General features: G+C 43.8%; 2 protein-coding genes across 3 annotated transcripts; one reads left to right on the top strand and one right to left on the bottom strand.

The window, feature by feature from the left end:
* The first annotated feature begins 351 nt into the window (after positions 1-351).
* Positions 352-10,285, top strand: TRIM14 (tripartite motif containing 14). Of its 2 annotated transcripts, XM_014887129.2 has the most exons (6): positions 352-573; positions 4,480-4,575; positions 5,455-5,688; positions 6,753-6,915; positions 7,944-8,036; positions 9,123-10,285. In XM_014887129.2, the coding sequence occupies exons 1-6, from the start codon at positions 406-408 to the stop codon at positions 9,656-9,658; spliced, it is 1,290 nt and encodes a 429-aa protein (XP_014742615.2). In that variant the 5' UTR covers positions 352-405; the 3' UTR covers positions 9,659-10,285. The 2 variants fall into 2 exon arrangements, with proteins under 2 accessions (XP_014742615.2, XP_088013289.1); XM_088157163.1 differs by lacking the exon at positions 4,480-4,575 and having other exon boundaries at positions 364-573.
* Positions 10,286-10,813: 528 nt separating this feature from the next.
* NANS (N-acetylneuraminate synthase) lies at positions 10,814-19,341 on the bottom strand. The gene is made up of 6 exons (XM_014887132.2): positions 19,158-19,341; positions 17,645-17,860; positions 15,357-15,456; positions 14,941-15,095; positions 13,657-13,923; positions 10,814-12,582 (listed from the first exon to the last, which is right to left on the bottom strand). Exons 1-6 carry the CDS (start codon positions 19,287-19,289, stop codon positions 12,373-12,375), a joined length of 1,080 nt encoding a protein of 359 aa, XP_014742618.1. The 5' UTR covers positions 19,290-19,341; the 3' UTR covers positions 10,814-12,372.
* Positions 19,342-19,769: the final 428 nt, after the last annotated feature.

The raw sequence follows: 19,769 nt of genomic DNA on the forward strand, positions 1-19,769 counted from the left end.
CTGTATTGCTTTTATTCACAGGAATAACAAAGCATATTAAAAAGACAGTATGAGTTTGGTTGAATGCAGGTAAGAGTTACGGCCAATGAAAGCGTGCAAACTCTGTAAGAGCATGAGCACTATATTTCGATTTCTATAAATTAGAACTTTCAGAGCACAGCATTCAACTTGAAAAATAGGAAGTGACAAAACATACCCTGGAAGACACCACGGCCACGGCCACGGCTCGCCTGCCCGAAGTGCGCCACGGCCTCCCGCTGCGCACACCCTGCCCCCGCCTGCCCTGCATCCTTCTCTCCCTGCCCTCGCCTGCCCCATATCCGCCTCTCTTGCCCCCGCCTGCCCCATATCCGCCTCTTCCTGCACCTGCCGGCCCCGCATCCTTCTCTTCCCCGGGCTCCCGGCATGGCGCAGGGGGAGCCGGGGGCTCGGCTGTGCGGTGTCCACGCCGGGCGGCCTCTGGAGCTGTTCTGCCAGGACTGCGGGTGCTGCGTGTGCGCTCTGTGCCCGGCGCTGGGCGCGCACCGAGGGCACCGCGCCTGCCTCCTGCCGCACGCCGTGCGCCGCACGCAGGTGAGTGCCCGGGGCCGCTGTGCCGCGGGGGCTGAGCCGAGATCTTCCCCATCTTGGACACGTCTTGCCGGTTATCCCCTCGTTTCTGAAACTTGTGCCGCTGGGTTTTCTTTGGCTAGGGTGTGACGGTGGCATCTGTAAGTATTAGTGCAGCGCCACAGTACTAAGCCGATCTTCAGCCTTGCTTTGCTTGCCTTGTAAACACTTTGTGAAGTTCAAGGTTTGTAGGCTGTGTTGACTAGCAGAACAAAGTTTCTGTGCTTTCTGTACTTCAACAAGTGCTTTGTAGATCCCATATAGACAGGGACAGCCTGATGCTTCTGCACAAGGATATGGTTTGTGTACGAAAAGGAAAGAGTTAATCAGTCACACCCAAGCGTCCGCAAAACAGGGTATATAAGTCAAGGAACAAGGAGGAAGTGGCTTTGATTGTTAGGTCACATACAGCAGCATTTTATCCTCAGACTTGTATGTGGAATCAGAGGAGTGTGGATGCCCCAGGGAATTTGTTTTTATTGCCAGGCTGGAAGAACCTTTGACCAAAACATAGGTGCCCCAGGAAAAGGGGAAAGGTAATTTCTGTTTGCCCCCTGGCCCCACCATTGTAGCTGGCTAGATCACAGTGACTGCCCCTGCACAGCTCTCTGATAACTCCTCTGGGATGTTGTGGGGTTAACCCTAGTAGGCGGCTAAGCACAACACAGCTGCCTACTTATTCCCCTTCCTTGACCAGTGGGACAGGAGAAGAGGAACACTAAAACCAAGAAAATTAATAGGTTGAGATAAAAATAAGTTTAATAGGAGAAGGAGAAGTGGAGGGAAGAGAAGAAGAACAAAAGTGATGTAAAGGCAGACACTCACCAGACAGTTCCTGAGCAAAAGACAGCTGACCCACCTAAACACCTCACTTCCAGTGTGCTGAACATGATGTTATATGGTATGGATTACCTTTTTGATTAGTAGGGGTCATCTCCTGCTTGTGTTCCCTACTAGTTTTTTTGTGCACTCACAGTATAGTCACATTTGAAACACAGCACCACACAGGCTATTATGAGGAAAACTAACTCCATCCCAGACACAGTCAGCCCAGGGGTACTTCCCTAAGATTTTTTTCTTCATCCCAGTGTAGCTGTCCACCAAATATCTTCAGGAAGCTTTGCAAGCTTGCCAACACTCCTTCTTGTGCTTTGTTTTAACTGGAGAGCCTGCCAGGAGGCTTGCTGAGGCCTGCATGCTGTGCTGCTAAGCCTGGAAGACTTAAAATACTGTAACACAGAGGTTTGATGTTCCGAAGCTTCTTGTCTTTCTTTTTTTCCTTTTTTTTTTCCCCCTCTGCAATTTCAAAAAGTTCCTTCCCACTCCTTGTACGATATTTTGGAGCAGCGTTACTAGGAGGTTTCCTACAGAAAACGCTAGGAAGAAACAGTTCCTAGAGAACTTCCTGCTTGGAAGTTCACAGGTTGTGAGCTAGTACACAAGTTATGATAAACTCTTGGAGCATTTTATTGCATTTCATGTTAGAGAGTATTACAAGGGCAGAGGGCCGTGCACTGAGGCTGCCACAAACAGCAGCACAGAGGTAAAACTCTTTAAGATGTCTAAGCAATGCACAGCACTGTGCCTGCCTGCTGGTGTGCTTTCATCCCTCTTGCAGGTGGGAACTCGCTCTAGTGTTTGTGTTCCCTTCATGGCAGGGCGGGAACGTGTGGATGATGCACATATTGTGCAGTGTCAACCTGATCCGAGGCGAAGTAAAGTGCACAAATCTACAAACTATGCTGCTCCCCTGGGGCTCTGATGGACAGAGGGCAGCACGTGCTGTTGATAAAGATTTGTCAGTGTGCCATATCAGGAAGTGAGCCGGGTAGAAAACTTGTAATCCCATGTGACCCTCTGTCCCTCGGAGGTATCTGCTGACATCTACTGGCTTAGGGTTGCAGAGATTTTTAGGCACAAACTATCAGTAGTTTTAGCCTAAGGGACGGTATTTTGACTAAGGATTTTGTTCGCTGTGAGCAGTTACTCAGTACGGCCTTTGTGGCGTGACATCAGCCAGGCAGCACTTCTTGCACTGAGAATCTTCCGCAGCTCTTACAGCAAATCCTAGCCTTGAGTACTAAGAAGATGTGAGAATCAAGCAGCAAGGTCCATCAGCTTCTTCGTCCCTGGATCAGAGACTGTTTAAAATCATCGAAAAGGATCCTCCCTGCGCTCCTGAATGCAGCGCACAGGATCGGCATTCTTTGCACACAGTCCTGTGAGCCTGACTGGAGCTCGGAGTGCCATCTCAGAAATCTTTGCTCTTAGAGTGTTTTTACTTGAATGAGTTAAAGTCCCCAGGCAACCCCTTAAGGAAGGTTTTCAGCATCAGTTCCTCAGGGTGAATGACATGGGTTGCTGGCATGGTCTTCAATCTGTAGGAAGCAGCTCTTTCATGTACCTCTATAAAGAAAGTAATGCTTAACCAGAAATGCTTGGGATTGACATAAGTATTTGCATATGGTCACTGTTGTGAATGCACAAAGTGATGTGTGTTACTAGCCAAGAAGGAAGATTGGGTTTTTCTCTGTGGTCTTTGTCATTCTCTGAGGAAGGGAATGAGGTCTGGCTGCAAAATAAACTAAGGAAGGCTAGTATCTGGTAGAGGTCATGAATCCTCTAGTGGTGTAGAGGATTCATTTCAGTTCTTCAGAGACAAGGCTGGAAAACTGTGGCTGGAATAAATAGCACGGGTGTCTTGCTCTATGCAAGAATACTTACCTGCTTGCATGGATGTACCTGTGCCAAGGGCCTTCCAGATGCAGAGTCTGGCTTTTGCTGGGAGTCCATTTTCTTCTGACTCTGCCACACTCAAATGACAACCTGCATGTGTTTTCTAAGGAGACACATCAGAAATGCAAATCGCTCTTGTGAAGCATCACTCTGCACTCTGCAACACTCTGTGTTCTGTTTGCCCATGATGCAGAGTTTAAATGCTGTGCTGCCCTGGGGCTGTTGCTGTGAACTGGTACATGTGCATGCAGGTGTTCTTGACTGGGTCTCAGCTGTGGAAGAGGACACTGATAGCAGCTACAGCTGGTGCTACCTTACCTGGTATTTACTGAGGACCTGTTTTAGCACCAGTGCACTGAGAGCGTGGGGCAGCATTGACTGTATCCTTCAAGGTACCAATGACAAAAATGCATTACCAGGTACACCAACACTGTTCAACCGGCTGGGCAGAGGGCAGCCAATTTCAGAGGGCTGCGGGTGAGAAACTGGGGCAAGACTTAAATAGGACATTGATTGTGCTGTGCTGGGCAAACCCCAAGTATCACAGATACTGTGATTGATTACCAGCCATCCTGACACTATTAGCTGTTGCAGACATTCAGACTACAGCATCACTGTGGTGATAGTGGGGTATCTGATTGGTCATTTTTACATTGGGAAGCATCCTGAACATTCACTGGATTTTGATTCTACGTGGAGCCTTCCACTTGTCCTCTAAATAAAAGTACTTAGCTGCCCTTCAGCTGCTAAATGCATTAGCACGTAGTCTTGAAATACACAGCACCATAGATTTAAAGAGGAAAATGCTTTTTTCACTCTGGGTTTCCCTGTGCTTTAAGAAGGTGATGCTAATTTGCACAGCTGTCCAAACCTTACCAATATAACCACTGGGTGAAATGCTGAAATCCTTACAGTTCATCACTGTACTGGCCTTAATAAGTCTCATAAAAGGCCATTCATTTAAGAGTTGAAGGCCATTCATTAAAGAGTTGTACCTTCCAATTCAGAGTATTATATGATTCTGAAACTGAGTATTTCAGTACACCCCTTTATGGAAATCAAGCTGGATATTGTTTCTGTTTTTTACCGAAGTTGTTATGAAACAGTGTTTTATTTTGTTTCAATGTTGTATAGGAACTCATGGAATTGCAGTTGGAGAATCTAGAAGAGAAAAAAGAGCAAGAAGCTGGTAACAAAAGGAACGTAGAGCAGGCTGTAAATAATGTGAAGGTAAAGTGTAGTTTTATTCTCCACTGGATGGTCATTTTCCAAGGGGAGACATTTTGTTTTCTCTGTAGCTATTCAAATATCCAGCCACATACTGCTTCTCTGGAGAAGAGTGTATTCCCTGTATCAAAATATATTACACTATCAGAGAGAGGGAAGAGGGATAGTCTCCAAAGACCTGGTCCTCATTCCTTGATCAGCTGAACATCTCTGGAAGATCAGGAGTGAAATTTTTGTGCAGAGGAATAGTAGGTAGCCTCAGCTTGCCTATGTTATTCTGGCTTCACTTGTGTATCTTGCATCGCACTGAACTGCATTATTGAATTTTCTGGATTCAGAGCTGAGTAAACACAAAGAACAGTTCTGTTGATTCTGTCTTAATGGGAAAGTATGCTAAGCTGCACCTCATTCATAGAGCATGAAATGACTTCTGCTCTAAGGAGCATCTAAGCAGCTCTGTCACAGAAATGTCAGTAAGAGCTTGAGGGGGCTTTAGAGACTTGGTCTGATGTCACTTTGCGTTGGAGGTTTTCTCTTCCTACCAGCTACTTGTCTCAAGCCTGCTTTAAAAGCAAAGACTTGCTACTGAAGGACAAGGTCTGCTTCTTGTTGCAATTGGTACCCTGTTAATTCTGAAAACAGATTTTTCTACATAAATAAGCATCTTGGAATCTTCCCTCAATCTTTTCCATCCAGACATCAGCAGATAGATCATGTCTGCACTACCTCAAGGGGTAGAGACATGTTTCTGAAGAAATGGAGAAAGTCAGTAAAATTCAACCAAAACATAGCACTGAAAGCCTGAAAGAGAAGTGTCTGAAATGTTTATGGTCTGTTGAGCAAGGGGAAGACATTCTTCTGTTCTTTCTGTTCCTCTGTTAGGCACATGCTAATATGATCAAACGGCAGCTGTCAGAAAAAATGACTGAGCTTCAGTTACTTCTTCGGGAAGAAGAGAGTTTGGCAAAAAACTTCATTGATGAAAAGACTCAGCAAGCCCTGGGAGCACATGATCAGCATTTGAGGTCCTGCCAAGAACAGCTTGCAGCCCTGGAGACCTTCACACATCGAATCAGACAAATACAACAGGACAGTGATCCTATTCATTTGCTGGAGGTGGTATTGTATGGTCTCTTTCTACCTCTTACCTTGACAGTCCTTGGTAAATTTCTCGAGTGATGTCTTCCACAGATCCTTTAGTATGTAAACAGCATTTTTCTAACTGCTTTCTAATTTGCTTTGTGTTGGTGTATTGGTGAACAAATTTGGTTCCTGATTTTTGAGATATTAGGTTTTCCTGCTATGGCATTGATTTCAGGTCTGTATGAAATTCATGTTAATTTTAAACAGAAATGGAAAAGATTGATAGATGCCTCTTAATTTTGAAGACAAATGCTGCATCAAGTGTCCAGTGTAATATGAAGATCTGAGAAAAGGCAGCCCTCAGGAGACCTCAGGAGGGAAGTTAAAATGTGCAATTTCCTTAACTGCAAGAAATCACCATAAGCAATAACCATAACTTCACTGCAGGGGGCAATGCTTTTTTTTTGTTGTTGTTTACAGAGAAACATCAGTTTCTCTCTCCTAATGATCTTCACCTTCCTTGGGAAGAGTGTGTTGCCATATGCTTATGCCCTGACAGAAGCCAGAAGATACCATTTCTTACAGGATGATACCTCTGGTGCATTTTTACTTCCTTGCAATGTGTCAGACTTGAGTTTCCATTGCTGTGATATGGTCCTGGCACTCTGCTGTGTGTGGTAGCAACACACCTCTACACAGGAGCTGCTCTTTGTGACTTTGTGGAGATTTTCTTGTGGGGAGGTTGGATTTTATTCTTCAGATTGCTTTTAAAACTTAATGGTTTGATTTTGCCATTGATGGGATTCCCCACAAAGGGTCCTGGCCAGGCTAAATTAATTTCCATCCTGGAGAGATCTCTTTTAACCATGGCTGTTGGGTTCTCCTTGTCTGGGGTGACCACTGGCTCCACTGGCAGGCGGAAGGAATGGGCAGGCAGCTGAGCTGAAAGGGAGGCTGAGCTCAGCAAAGCTTGCCTGTCATGGCCCCTAGGTTTAACCAGTGATGGAGCTGTCCTTGCTCTGTGGTGGATGGGAGCTGGGAGGGTCCTTTCATGTCACAGTCTCTGCTAATTGTAGTGTTTGGCTTTCTGCCCTCAGAAGTACACAGAAATTGAGAAGGAAATTAAGGAATTCAGGCACTTGTTAGAAGAGTGGCATCCAATACCTCTCTCATTTGAACACTTACTGAACCACTATAAACACTTCATCAGAATTCTTCAGTCCGTTCTACAGAAACCATTGGAAGCTCGGCTTAAAGAAGGTACCTAGGAGAGTGCTCTGAATTTTGCTTTCTTCTCTCTTTGCAAAGAATGTGTCCTTTTAAAGTAAGAATAGAACTTGTTACCAAATCATCTGGAGAAAAAACAGTGTTTCAGGCATGGGTACTGTTTTCTGACAGCATGGGTGTAATGCTGCTATAGCAGTGGTAATTTAGAAACATACAAAGTTTCTCTTCCAACTCTGAAAATGATCTTTGATTTGTCTGCTGCTTTTCCCCCCACCTCCCATTCATTTCAATACAATTTAATATAGTCCATCACACATACAGCATGTATCTATTCTCTCAGCTACTTCCAATTGTGTGTAAGTGCTCTGGCATTGAGGTACCTCTAAAATTTGAAAGCTTTTTCTAATTTATCTACCTGGTGATCTGCCTTAGTCTGAAAAAAATAATGATTTTTGGTACTGTAGAGCTGAGCAAACATACTCTATTTAGAAATCCTTTTGTCTTTGAGCTGCTATTTCATCCTTAAATGACCTTTAGCATGATTAAGGCAGGGAGTTTTTCCTGATGGGACACAGAACCACAAAGCCTAAATAGCCAAGGGAAAATCCTGCTGCTCTTTGAGTGAGCAGGCAACACTGGCCATCACATTTCACCCAGCTGCCTTTTAATCCATTATCAGAGAATCAATATCACAGAAAAGACAGTAGCAGATTGCTGGGGCAAATGGTCAAACCTGATCTGAAAGGCCATGGCAGTGGTAAGATGTGTGTAGGATTGCTAGAAAGCATCGTGGGAGTGCCAGCACCTTCAGCTGTCTATTTTCATCTGATAAGGGCTACTTTTTAAGGAATCAGGTGTGATTACTTCGTGATGTACTCAACTGTGTATTTCTTTGGCAACATAGTCCAGCACCTCCATGCTATCAAAGAGCATAACGCTGAAAGCATACAGAGTGAGTAACCCCTCCCCAGAAAAAGTAACACAGTTTGTCCATGAAGCTGGAAAATGATTTTTGAAAAACTGGCAGATGCCCTAAACTGTCTCTTTTTATCTCTGCCCAGATGTTTTCAGTAGCCTTAATCCCACTGCAAAGAAGGAGCCTGGGACAATGCTGAAAACCATGACTCCTGTAGATCGGTTGCTTTTCTTAAAACGTAAGTATGATTATACTAGAGTGCTAGAATCTCCTGAGCTGTTATTGAGCCACAGAAATCACTAGGGTCCAACTCCTGGGCCTGCACAGGATCATGTGTCTGAGAGAGCTGTCCAAATGCTTCTTGAGCTCTGTCAGGGTTGGTGCTGTGACCACTTCCCTGGGGAGCCTGTTCCAGCCCAAACATCCTCTGGGGAACCTTTTCCTAATATCCAACCTCAACCTTGCATGACAGAACTTCAGACCATTCCCTCGGGTCCTGTCACTGGTCACCACAGAGAAAAGATCAGTGCCTGCCTCTCCTCCTCCCGCCACAAGGAAATTGTAAACTGCAATGAGATCTCCCCTCAGTCTCCTCCAGGTGGAACAGACTGAGGGACCATAATTCTCTGTGTATAGCTTCTCTTTATCCCATCACTATGAGTGACTCAGGTTAGAAATGTGTGGAGTCAATGCTGGTGCCCTGCTGTGATTCTCTTGGCACACCTTTTGCAGTCCCAGTGTCTCCAGAGCTGTAGGCTCTGTGGCTCTCTGAATCCTGACCTTAACCCAAATGACAGCTTGGTGCTGTGGATGAGGTGCCCATCACATGGGTGGCCTAGGTTAGAAAGGTATGGGGACAGCAATGTTGGTTCACTGCTTTACATACTTGACATACATTTTCCAGCCCCAGTGTCCCTGGAGTTGTAGGCTTTATGGCTAGCTGAACCCTATCCCTACCTAATGTAGAGTCAGCAATGTTGGGGCCCTGCCTTGCTCAGACGGGAATGCCTTTTCCAGATACAGTGTCCTTGGATCTATGGGCTTTCTGGCTGAGCCCTAACCCTAAGCATAAAGAAGCCTTGGTGCTGTGGCTGAGGCCCCATCACCATGGCTGGCCCAGATGAAAGGTGTGGAGGCATCAATGTTAGTACCCTGCTGTGATCTCCTTGGCATGCCCTTTCCAGCTCGTGTTCCTGGGACTGCAGGCTTTCTGACTGTCCCAAGACACTTCCAACAGTGGGCCCCTTTGCAGGTGTTTTGTAACTCTGGCTTCTTCCAAGGGTAAAGAGAAATGTAGCAAGTATGTTTATGGCTTTGACTGCAGATGCAAGATCACCAACCTGGGAATATGACAGCATTCACCCACGACTGAAATTGTCTGATGACCGTCTTGAAGTAAGCTGCAGCTGGAGGAAAATATTTTACCCCTGTGGTCCCAAGAGATTTGATAAATTATGGCAAGTGCTAAGCAGAGATGCATTCCTTTCCGGGAGCCATTACTGGGAAGTTGACGTGCTTCATGCTGGAGCAGGATGGTGGATTGGCGCAGCCTACCCTACCATTGGCAGGAAAGGAGATTCTGAAGCCTGTCGACTGGGCTGGAATAGAGCATCTTGGTGCCTTAAGAAGTTTGATTTTGAATACTGGGCGTTTCACAAGGGAGAGAGAATCCCCATCCTGATAGAAGATGATCCTGATTGCATTGGCATTTTTCTAGATTACGAAGCAGGAATCCTTTCATTCTACAATGTTAGCAATGGCATGGCTCATTTGCACACCTTCCGCTGCAAGTTCACAGAACCAGTTTATCCAGCTCTGAGACTCTGGGAAGGGTCCATTAGAACATGCAAACTAACATAAGAAACAAAGCAAAATTAAGCCTATCCTTTTGTGCTTTTTCTATTAATGTTACTTCACCAATTATCTACATTAATTCATCTTTTTCATATCAAAGTTGTAATTATGATGCTTTTAGAAGGTAACACAAGTTCAGGAAAACCAACTGTGATTTTTAGGTTTTTTTTGTTTTGCTTTTTTCAATGAGGGAAGGTGATCTGGCTTTTATAAATGATGTTGATGGACCACTCAAAATGCCATATGTACTACTGCTGTACTTTTTTCAACTTGTAAGTTCAAGAAAACCAACTGCATTTTTTAATATATATGTATTTTTCAATGGGGGAAGATGATTTGACTTATAAATGTTGTTGCTGTACCACCTGAAGTGCTGTATGTAGTACTTTTCAATTTGCAAAATGGAACAAGTCAGGTTGAAAGAAACATGTTACAACTCAGACTGGAACCTGGATATTGGCTTTTTAAAAATTTTTTTAATGAACTCCCTCCCCTCATTGTGGCCTGGAGAGGCTGCAACTGTATATGGCAACAGGTCTAGTTTGGTTCAAGCTTCGAGATTATATACTGCATATTGTTATCACTGACAAGGTCAGATTTGGATAATAAATGCACTAAGTGAATTAGCTCATATTTAAGTGTCATCTTGGAAAAATCAAAGACTGGCACTGACTCTTGGAAAGGTCTCTTCTAAAGCTGGAGCTTCTGTGGCCACATTTAATAGTCATTAGCTGGTCTTACACATGACAGAAACTCTGAATTGGACTTCTGGGTGTCCCTAGTCTTCCCATTGAGTGGAAGCATGGGAAAAGCTGTGTAGAGCCCCTAACAGAGGATGAAATGTCTGCAGGGCTCACAGGTGCAATAAAAACACCAGGCCAGAGATGCATTTGTGGGCCATTTATTCTTGTGTCCAATTTGCAAAGCTCACATAAAACTAGGGGACACAGCTTGCAAGTTTCTGTACATGGATATTTCTGCCTCCACCAATGCATTAATTAAAGTCCTGGAAATTTCTGGAATCTTTGCTTACAGCAGTCTCCAGGACTAGCCCAGCTAAGAGTGAAAAACCACTGCTACTTGAAACTAGTCAGGTAATGTCACAGTATTCAAATACTAAAGGCAAAGTCTGACCATAGTTTGAAATGCAGAAACAAGAGATCGTTTTATAAGCGAAATTTATTTTTCAAATTTGAAATTTAAAAAAAAAATCTTTTCACAATTGAGTCGTTTTTTAATATAAGGCAAGCATATTTCATCAGTCACAGCTCACATTTGGTCAAGTATATGACTCAACCTCTGCTTCCCCATTTAAAGATACGAATACAGTTTCCTCAGAATTGCACAAGGGTAAACATTTTGAAAGTAAACAGTTTATAGGTACAAAACCACTCACCACCAAATTCAAGATACTTCACCAACTCATGACCAAATGGTAACAAGTTCCAAGTAACCATCACTAGTAAATGATTCCACCACAGAAAAGCAGATGAATTATTGCAAAGCAGTTCTGTGCTAAGCAAGGTAATTGAAGAATGTCTAGTTTGCAGCTGCTGCCATATGGCTCCTTTCTGGTCAAAGGGAAAAGCAGCAGGTGACAGGAGCGGGATTGCATTTCACACTTGAAAGGAGAGAATCTGGGATGCAAAAGCAGACCACACAAAAGGTGTACTGACCATCATGCTGAAGCACAATGGTGTAATGTAGTCAGGCAGTACGCCTCAGCCATCTCACACACAAGTGTTGAGAGAAAAACCCCAACGTAGAGGATTTGCTGGTTAGTACAGAAAAAAAAATAAGCGGCTCAAGCTTCACCAGCATTTGGCTTCCTACCTGAGAAGTTGCCCCCTAGGTCCAAACAGAGGCATACAAATGCTCTGCAGAATCAACTTAATATTCCAGACTTCACTCAACTCGCAATAGATACTTTTCATAATTTCTGAAGCATAGGTTAAGCTTATTTCCACTGATTTACCTCAGATGTACTTTTCTTCCCTGTTCAATCTCTCTGGCTTGTCTTTTGGCCTTTCAGTTCACAAAATACTCTCTTGCCCCTTAAATGGGACCTTTCTAAATATCCCGTATGCTTCCTTACCTGCTACTGTCTCTTGCGAACTTAACTTTCTGAAGAAGCCCATTTTCCCACAGAATACAGATGCCTGCAACTCACTCCTTTATCATGACACTTTTAGGCTTTCATCTTAAAAAAAAATCCATCCAGGTTGCATTTGTAGTTTTCTCTGTTCAGTGTATGTACATTTTCACTTATCTGTACTCAACTCCAACCAGAGTACTGCTGTGAGAGGGGTGAGGCAAATGGTAGAAAAGAGAGGAACATCAAAAGATACGGGGGTAGAACAATTCAAAGTGTAGACAAAATTCTCACAATTTACTGTATTCTTAACAGAAAAGGGAAGGTGGAAAGCAGCAGACTGTGGTCTTATATTTGGCAGAACTCCAAACTAAGTTTGTGGTTAAGTGGAATGGAGGAGAAAGGATCATGGCATTTCCTAGGCACGATGCTATACAGTTTATAATAAAATCTTCATAATTTATATCCCCTTGCTTTTGAAACTTCCTGCTAATGAGAACCTGAAATTTCTAACTTGTTCGCACCCTCATAATTACACCCCTTTCTTCTAATCTACCATGCTGCTATTCTCATATAGTATACTCATGTATAGTAGTACATTGAGAAATATGGAATGGAGTGCTTTGGTTTAGCACTTCACTTTTTTTACATGATTTTCCACTACTTGCTCAGTGATGGTTTCATCTTCTTCAATATTTTTTTTGACCTTCTGGCCCACCAGGTCAAAGATGGATTCTGGGGGAAATCCCTTCGGCTCTCCCACCTTCACCGTCAGCATGTCAAGTGTCAATATTGCACCTTCAGGAATTGCCATTTTCGCCACTACTGACTTTCCCAGCTGCAGGGGAGAGAAAAAAACCCCAATGTTTATGTGAAATACATTGCTAGCATAGTATTACAAAAAAGGATAAAAACCACTCTACTGTTATTTGAGAACAGGTTGTATAGAAGTGCCTTCTCCATTACTTATTCCAAATGAAGATTAATTTAGCATGGTTACTTTCACTGCCAGGAACATGCAGATGTTTTCTAGAATTAGACAGTGGCTCACTGGAATTTTTCAAAATCACAATGGAGGGAATCTGATTAGAAGGACTGGCATTTTATAGCTTACCATAAAAGCAGCTCATATATAATCATAACAGCTCATATACAATCATATACAATTCCTATTACGATTGCCAAGTGCCTGGCACTGGTGAGGCCACACCTCGAGTCCTGTGTCCAGTCCTGGGCCCCTGACCACAAGAACATTGAAGTGCTGGAGTGAATTGAGAGAAGGGCCATGAAGCTGCTGGAGGGTGTGGAGCACAAGCCCTGTGATGAGCAGCTGAGGGTGCTGGGGATGTTTAGCCTGGACGAAAGGAGGCTCAGGGGTGACCTTATCACTCTCTACAACTGCCTGCAAGGAGGCTGTAGCCATAGGGGGGTTGGTTTCTTCTCCCAAGCAGCAAGTGACAGAACGAGAGGAAAAGGCCTCAATCTGTACCAAGGAAGGGTTAGATTGGGTATTAGGAAAAATTTCTTCTCTAAAAGGGTTATAAAGCATTCAAAGAGTCTAGAAGATGGAAGCAGTTGAGTCATGATCCCTGGAGTTATTTAAAATGCGTAGACATGGCACTTAGGAACATACAACGGACTTGGCAGCGTTAGATTGGACTGAATGACCACATGGGTCTTTTTCAGTCTAAACGATTCCATGCTGCTACTCAACTTAGTTAACCACTGGATGATAAACACAGAACTCTATTATAATCAAAACTGCCAGCATTATGCTGTGTGAAATTTTTTAAGTGCAGAGGAAGAAACACTACTGCAATAAACAATTTGCTAGCTATTTTTCTGAACATAGAGTTATTAGCTATAGGTCTAAATTAGTTGCAGGTTTACACAAACCGAAATAAAAAATTACCTTTTCATTGCAAGCCATTTCACAGGGCAAGAGTTGTTTGACTGGAGAACCCATTGCTTTTTCCACAGTACGGATGGCTTTCACTAACTCTGCCAGTTCATTTGGCTCCAGAGATGCTTGGTGATCACTTCCTTTCCATGTTTTATCGAGAGTCACGTGGCGTTCCAGTACTTTAGCACCCATAGCAACAGCTGCCACTGAAATGGCTATGCCAGTTTCATGCCCCGAATAGCCAATGGGGATATCAGGAAATGCTGACTGATATGCCTTGAATCACGACAGAGTTGATGTGAATTACCAAGGTAGCAGTTTCAAAGACAAAGCAAATTTACCACTGATAACTGCAGTGGACAAATACTGTGCATAAAACAAGCAGTTGGTTATGCAGCGAACACAACTTTTTAAATTCAACAAGTCACACTGCATTACCAATCACCACGTTCCAAATGTGACTAATATTATCAATATTAACAAGAACAAGGAAATATGTTCTCTATAACTTATGTTTCTCCTTTTAATTCAGTTCCGCTATTCAAGGTCTTCAAAGCCAGTATCAGTGTAACAGTAATAGTATACTATTTTCATCTAAGAACCCAGTGGATTGGTTAAATTTAATCTGTACCCTAAACAGATTTCTTCAACATTGTATTTAAAATCTGAACCAATCTTTTAATCTATGCATAGAGAAGAATCACTAAATCATAAAGGCACTTAAATGCAGCCATGTGTCATTCTATGTGCACAGAGATCTAAGGTAGTGCTTTAAGCATGGGCCAGTTTGGGAAAACTTTCTTACATCACTATTTGGTGTATCCAAGTAATATTTTTAACGAAGGAATCTATAGTAGGGTCTAATCAATTTTCTCCATTGCTCTGATAGTCACATGAAACTTTTTAATAAAAAGTTTCTGGCTTAGCTCCTTATTTAGAATTACGTTCTCACTTCAAGCACCTTCCTAATGATAACAGTCTACATAATTTTTCTGAGCACTGTAAACCACAGGGTTAACTTGTTAACCGTATGTCATGTTTTCCTCTGTTGAACTGTGAATGGTCCAGCAATATCCTTTATCATATTCCTTAAAGATGAGTTCTGCTAAAAAAAGGACCGCATGGCTTTTTTTACTTCAGTGCTTGCATGGTGAATTAGAGGAACATGACACATCTTGTAACTTCTCAGAGGCAAATTCCAGCACACCTTAGGACCTGGAAGTGTATCTCAGTTAAAGGACACAGCCCTTCTCTGCTATCCCAGCCACAGCATGCTCTGGGTTACTCACTGACCGATATAACACGGAGATTGACATCCTCTGGCTGAAGTGGGTAGGCGCTGGTGCACTGCAGGAAGCAGAAGTTTGGATTGATGGGCTTCACAATCTGATAAACCTGATGCATTGTGTTCATCGACTGCATCCCGCTGGAAATCACCATTGGGCGACCTAGCCATTAAAAAATATGTACAAGTTCTGTCCTAGGTCTACAAGAAAGCTACCCAAGATTGAATTAAATTCTTTAAGTAAATTAATTCAGGAAAACTAGAAAAGAAGGCAGGGTAAATTTTTTTTTTTCAAAGTTTGAGGGTGAGTTTCTTTTAAAGAAATTTCAGATTTTTTCCCAAAAATCAACTGGAGGAAAAATCTAGTAATTGAGCTACAGAGAAATTGTGATGTTCACCAAGATGGCTCAAAGAAAATGCTTACCTTTCTTTGCAGTCTTTTCCAAATACGGAAAATTATTTGTATCTCCTGATCCTACTTTGAAAAATGGAACATCCAGTTCATGTAGAAATTCCACAGCCATCTACAAGGAAAAGAAGTCACTGTGTTTTAACACTCCGCTTCAGCTGGATCAAGGGAAAAAGAACTACCGTGCTTGGAAATAAACAACCTTTCAACACAACAAATCCAAAGCATAATTAAATAGGTGAAAACCTCCTCCTCAAAACCCCAAGATAATCACATCTTATTTGATCTAATTTTTCTATCATCAGTATGATGGAGATTCAGTTTCTTGCACCTGCAATGTATTACATCTCTCTATTCACTATTTAATATATTTTATTCAGATGCATTGTGCATAAAGACAATGAGTACTCTATATTAAAACAGATCTTATCTCAGGAGATGGCAAAAAATTAAATATGACAGGCAGACCTTCTGTCTAACGCCACTCTTCATTAGGTAAGTATAGGTATCTCTTGAAAATTAGCAGCTCTTCTTTAAGAGATTCAAGAACCAGGAAGTAATTTCAAATAACAGAAATAACATTAAAGGGAGTGGTTCAATGAGATCCTGCTTTGTCTCCAGTACATACTGGAACAGAATACATAAAGAAGTTATTCATAGCCTTTGTACACTTCAATAATTTCCTCATATAGTTAAACACACAATTTAACCTCTTTGACATAACTGGAGATTATGTTAAATTTACATAAGTTAATGTATAAAAACTTTCAAAAGTTAATGTATTCTCAGAGTTTTTATGTCAATTTATGCAATATTTTCCTTAAGTTCCAAAGCCCTGTCTTGCAGAATTGCCACCAGAAATCTTAGGAGCCGTGTAATGTAATTACACACAGCACAAGCATGTATCAGTTCTGTTAACTAGCTGATGAAGCCACATACAGCAGAGAAAAAGAGAGATCCAGCAGCAGAAAGTGATCTTAGCTGCTGCCTAGAAAAGGTGTTCTGTGTTGTGCTACAGCCTTTAGAAACCAGAGGTTTTAACATCAAAGAAGGAGTGTGGGGGCTGTTTCCTTCCCAAAGGCATGTGGGCCTTTAAGATCCCATACACAGAAGTCCAAGACTCCTGGGTTTATCTACTTCTTTCTTAAAGGAGTGCATGTTGCTCAGCAGGTCTTCTAGATGTGAAGACAGTAATAAAAGAAACATCACTACAATCTCTTTTCACAGATCTACTCCTGAATCTTTGGCACTGAGCTATTGCCATACACATGAAACATATTTGTCTATCGTCAGATGAAGAGGGAGAAAAAATTATATAAAAAAAAGAATAATACTGATATATCAGGAATTGTCTCTGATTGCAAGAGTGAGACACTGAATAGATTGCCTTAAAACATTAAGTAAATCACATCCTATCCTGGACATGCCTACTTGCAGAAAGCCAAGGACACTGCTCTGCTGGTCATATGCAAGAGTGGCTAGCTTACTTCTGCTAGGGTCTCTTTCAGTTTGGTTCTCTTTATTTTCTAGGCCACAGAGAAAATCTCATCAGTATAGATCTCTCATCTATACTGAAGTTCAAGTATTACCTGACCTTTACAGTTTACACATTTCAACTGCATGTTGCATTTGTTAATACTGTTACTACCAACATTCTGAGGCAAGCAACATGAAACAGCTACAAGTATACATGTCTTAAGAGGGAACAGCAGCAGGAGTTCTGTGGAGCTGTGAGGCTGGTGACTGACTATTCAAGAGCCCACTGGCAAAAATCAGTAAATGATTCAGCAGTAGCAGGCCAAGGTGCTGAGGCCCTCCATGAGATTAGTAAAAGAAATAGGGGCATAAACACTTCTGCTGCTTAGAAACACTACAGGAGTCTAGTGAACAAGGAGGGCAGAAAAAAAGAGGGAAATAATAGGGATTAGATCAAGAAAGGAATCTGGTTTAAATACAGAAGGAAGTTTGATATGCTTGAAACCAACATATCAGACAACACTGGAGAGCATCTGATTGCCATCTTGATCTACTCTCTCAAAGCCTCAATTGTTTAGGAAGGTCAAAATGAAGCCTTGTCCCTAAACTACTTACTGTGTATAAGCATCTCAACACATGTGGCAAGTCTTCCAAAACATTCCATCAACCATTGTAGAGACACAGGTGAACTGCCAAATTACTCCAGGTCTCTCAGTTAGAAACTGATTGTGCACATATTTTTTTAATGTAAGAACTATCACACCTAAGTAATACCCAACAAACACAACAGCCAGACTCCCCTTGTCATTGCAGTATGGCTTACATACCTCATCCATGCCAGAAGCTGTGAAGAAAATGCCAATCTCCTCTGCATACTTCTTTAGCTCTCTATACTGGTCATGACTGAACTCCAAGTGGCGCTTGTGTTCCCCATAGGTCTTTCCCCAGGAGTGTTTAGAGGTGTAGGGCCTTTCTAACGCTTTCTTGTTGAATTTGTACTCCAGTTCGCTCTTCTGGAACTTAGCACAGTCTGCTCCGCAGTCCTGCAAAACAAGCTGGTGCACACTGAGTGGCACTGCAAGTGAAACTGCACTCATCCTAACTCTGAATGCAAGGAGTGAGTAACTGATGTGCTCATCTGTAGTGGACTTTCGACATTATCATCACAGCAATCACAGAAATTGTAAAGAACAGGGTGACTGTGGACCTTTTATTTCAAAGTCCTGATACACTTAGTAGAGCAGCAGCTGAGAGAAGTCACGTCAAACCTATAAAACTACTTAGCTATGCATGCTGCTTATTCGAAGAGTTGACTTCTGTGGTGTTTCTCCCAGATTAGCTGTTACTGGTAATTTTACATTAAAAAAGAGCACAGGATTCTCTGGAACAAGGAGTATGAACCTGAAATTCATATAGAATCAACAAGGCTGGAAGAAACTTTTAATATCATCCATCCACCCAGCATCACTGGTTATCCCTAGATTACATCACCAGCACCAGACACCTCTAGGAATCTGAAGTCACACAGTGAAGAAATACCCTCATTAGAGCAGTCTCCACTTATCTTCCAGTCACAGAACTGAATACACCATGCTCCAAGCTATGATGTAACATTTTCTATCAAACGGATATAACATCAAATTTGAAAGCAGCCTGGCCGTCCTACTGATGACATAAGCTTTACTGCAATAGAGCCCTAAGGCCAACCAAGTCAAACTGGAGGTTCATTAGAGACGGTTCAATAGCTGCCTGATATTTCCTAAATTCCCCGAGAGCTCATGCCCCATCTGCGGGGCTGCAGCCATGACATAAGATCACAAGAACGAATGAGTTGGAAAAGATCTCGGAGATCATTGAGTCCTTGAGGTGACTGAACACCAGCTTGTCAAATAGACCATGGCACGAAGCGTCACGTCCAATCTTTCCTTGAACACCTCCAGGGATAGCGACTCCACCACCTCCCTGGGCAGACCATTCCGATGTCTGTTCAGCCTTTCTGTGAAGAAATTCTTCCTGATGTCCAGCCTTAACCTCTCCTGGCACAGCTTGAGGCCATGTCCTCTCATCCTGTTACCTCGTAGAAGAGGCCGATCCCACCTGGCTACACGCTCCTCTCAGGGAGTTGTAGACAGTGATAAAGTCACCCCTGAGCCTCCTTTTCTCCAGGCTGAACAACCCCAGCTCCCTCAGCGGCTCCTTACAGGACAAGCGCCCCAGACCCTTCATCAAAGTAAAATGCAAGGGTTTCCCTGCAAACAATGTGTGTTTGGAATAAACCCTCACGCGCGCCCCCCGGCCGCGCCCCGGCTCTCTCACTCCCCCGCCTCCCCCCGCGCGCACCTTGGCCATACGGATCATGCGCTTGGCGATGTCCAGGTCACCCTGGTGGTTCTGCCCAATCTCGGCGATTATGAAGCAAGGGTGGTCGCCGCCTATGCGCCGCCCGGGGCACAGCTCGAACTCCCGAGCCATGACGAGATGCCGCCAGCCCCACGGCCCACCCGCGACTGCGCCGTCGCTGCCGGCGTCGCCGCACCTCCTCCCAGCCGCAGCCAATCGACGCTTCCGCCCCCGGTGCCGCCACGCCTCCTCCCAGCCGCAGCCAATCGACGCTTCCGCCCCTGGTGCCGCCACGCCTCCTCCCAGCCGCAGCCAATCGACGCTTCCACCCCTGGTGCCGCCACGCCTCCTCCCAGCCGCAGCCAATCGACGCTTCCACCCCTGGTGCCGCCACGCCTCCTCCCAGCCGCAGCCAATCGGCGCTGCCGGCGGCCCGGACTCCCTCGCCTAGGGCCACCTCCCGGCCGGCAGGGGGCGCGGCGGCATGGTGCCGTCAGGGCTTGCCGTCCTCCGCCCGCCCTGGAGCGCGGTCCGCTGGGGTATCGGCAGCGCCGCCGTGGCAGCGGCTTCCTGGGAAACTCACACCAACTGGATGCTCCACCCAAGAGACCC

Source organism: Sturnus vulgaris, chromosome Z, assembly GCF_052056855.1.
Source record: "Sturnus vulgaris isolate bStuVul1 chromosome Z, bStuVul1.hap1, whole genome shotgun sequence".
Classification (NCBI taxonomy): domain Eukaryota; kingdom Metazoa; phylum Chordata; class Aves; order Passeriformes; family Sturnidae; genus Sturnus; species Sturnus vulgaris.

Bases quoted from the DNA above. Each gene is read 5' to 3' on its own strand.
- TRIM14 (XM_014887129.2), top strand. From the start codon at position 406: ATGGCGCAGGGGGAGCCGGGGGCTCGGCTGTGCGGTGTCCACGCCGGG. The intron at 4,576-5,454 runs GTAAAGTGTAGT...TTCCTCTGTTAG, and splicing joins AGGCTGTAAATAATGTGAAG to GCACATGCTAATATGATCAA. The intron at 5,689-6,752 runs GTGGTATTGTAT...TTCTGCCCTCAG, and splicing joins ATCCTATTCATTTGCTGGAG to AAGTACACAGAAATTGAGAA.
- NANS (XM_014887132.2), bottom strand. From the start codon at position 19,289: ATGGCTCGGGAGTTCGAGCTGTGCCCCGGGCGGCGCATAGGCGGCGAC. The intron at 15,096-15,356 runs GTAAGCATTTTC...TTTAATGGCTAG, and splicing joins GGAAAAGACTGCAAAGAAAG to GTCGCCCAATGGTGATTTCC. The intron at 13,924-14,940 runs GTCAGTGAGTAA...TCGTGATTCAAG, and splicing joins TCAATCTCCGTGTTATATCG to GCATATCAGTCAGCATTTCC.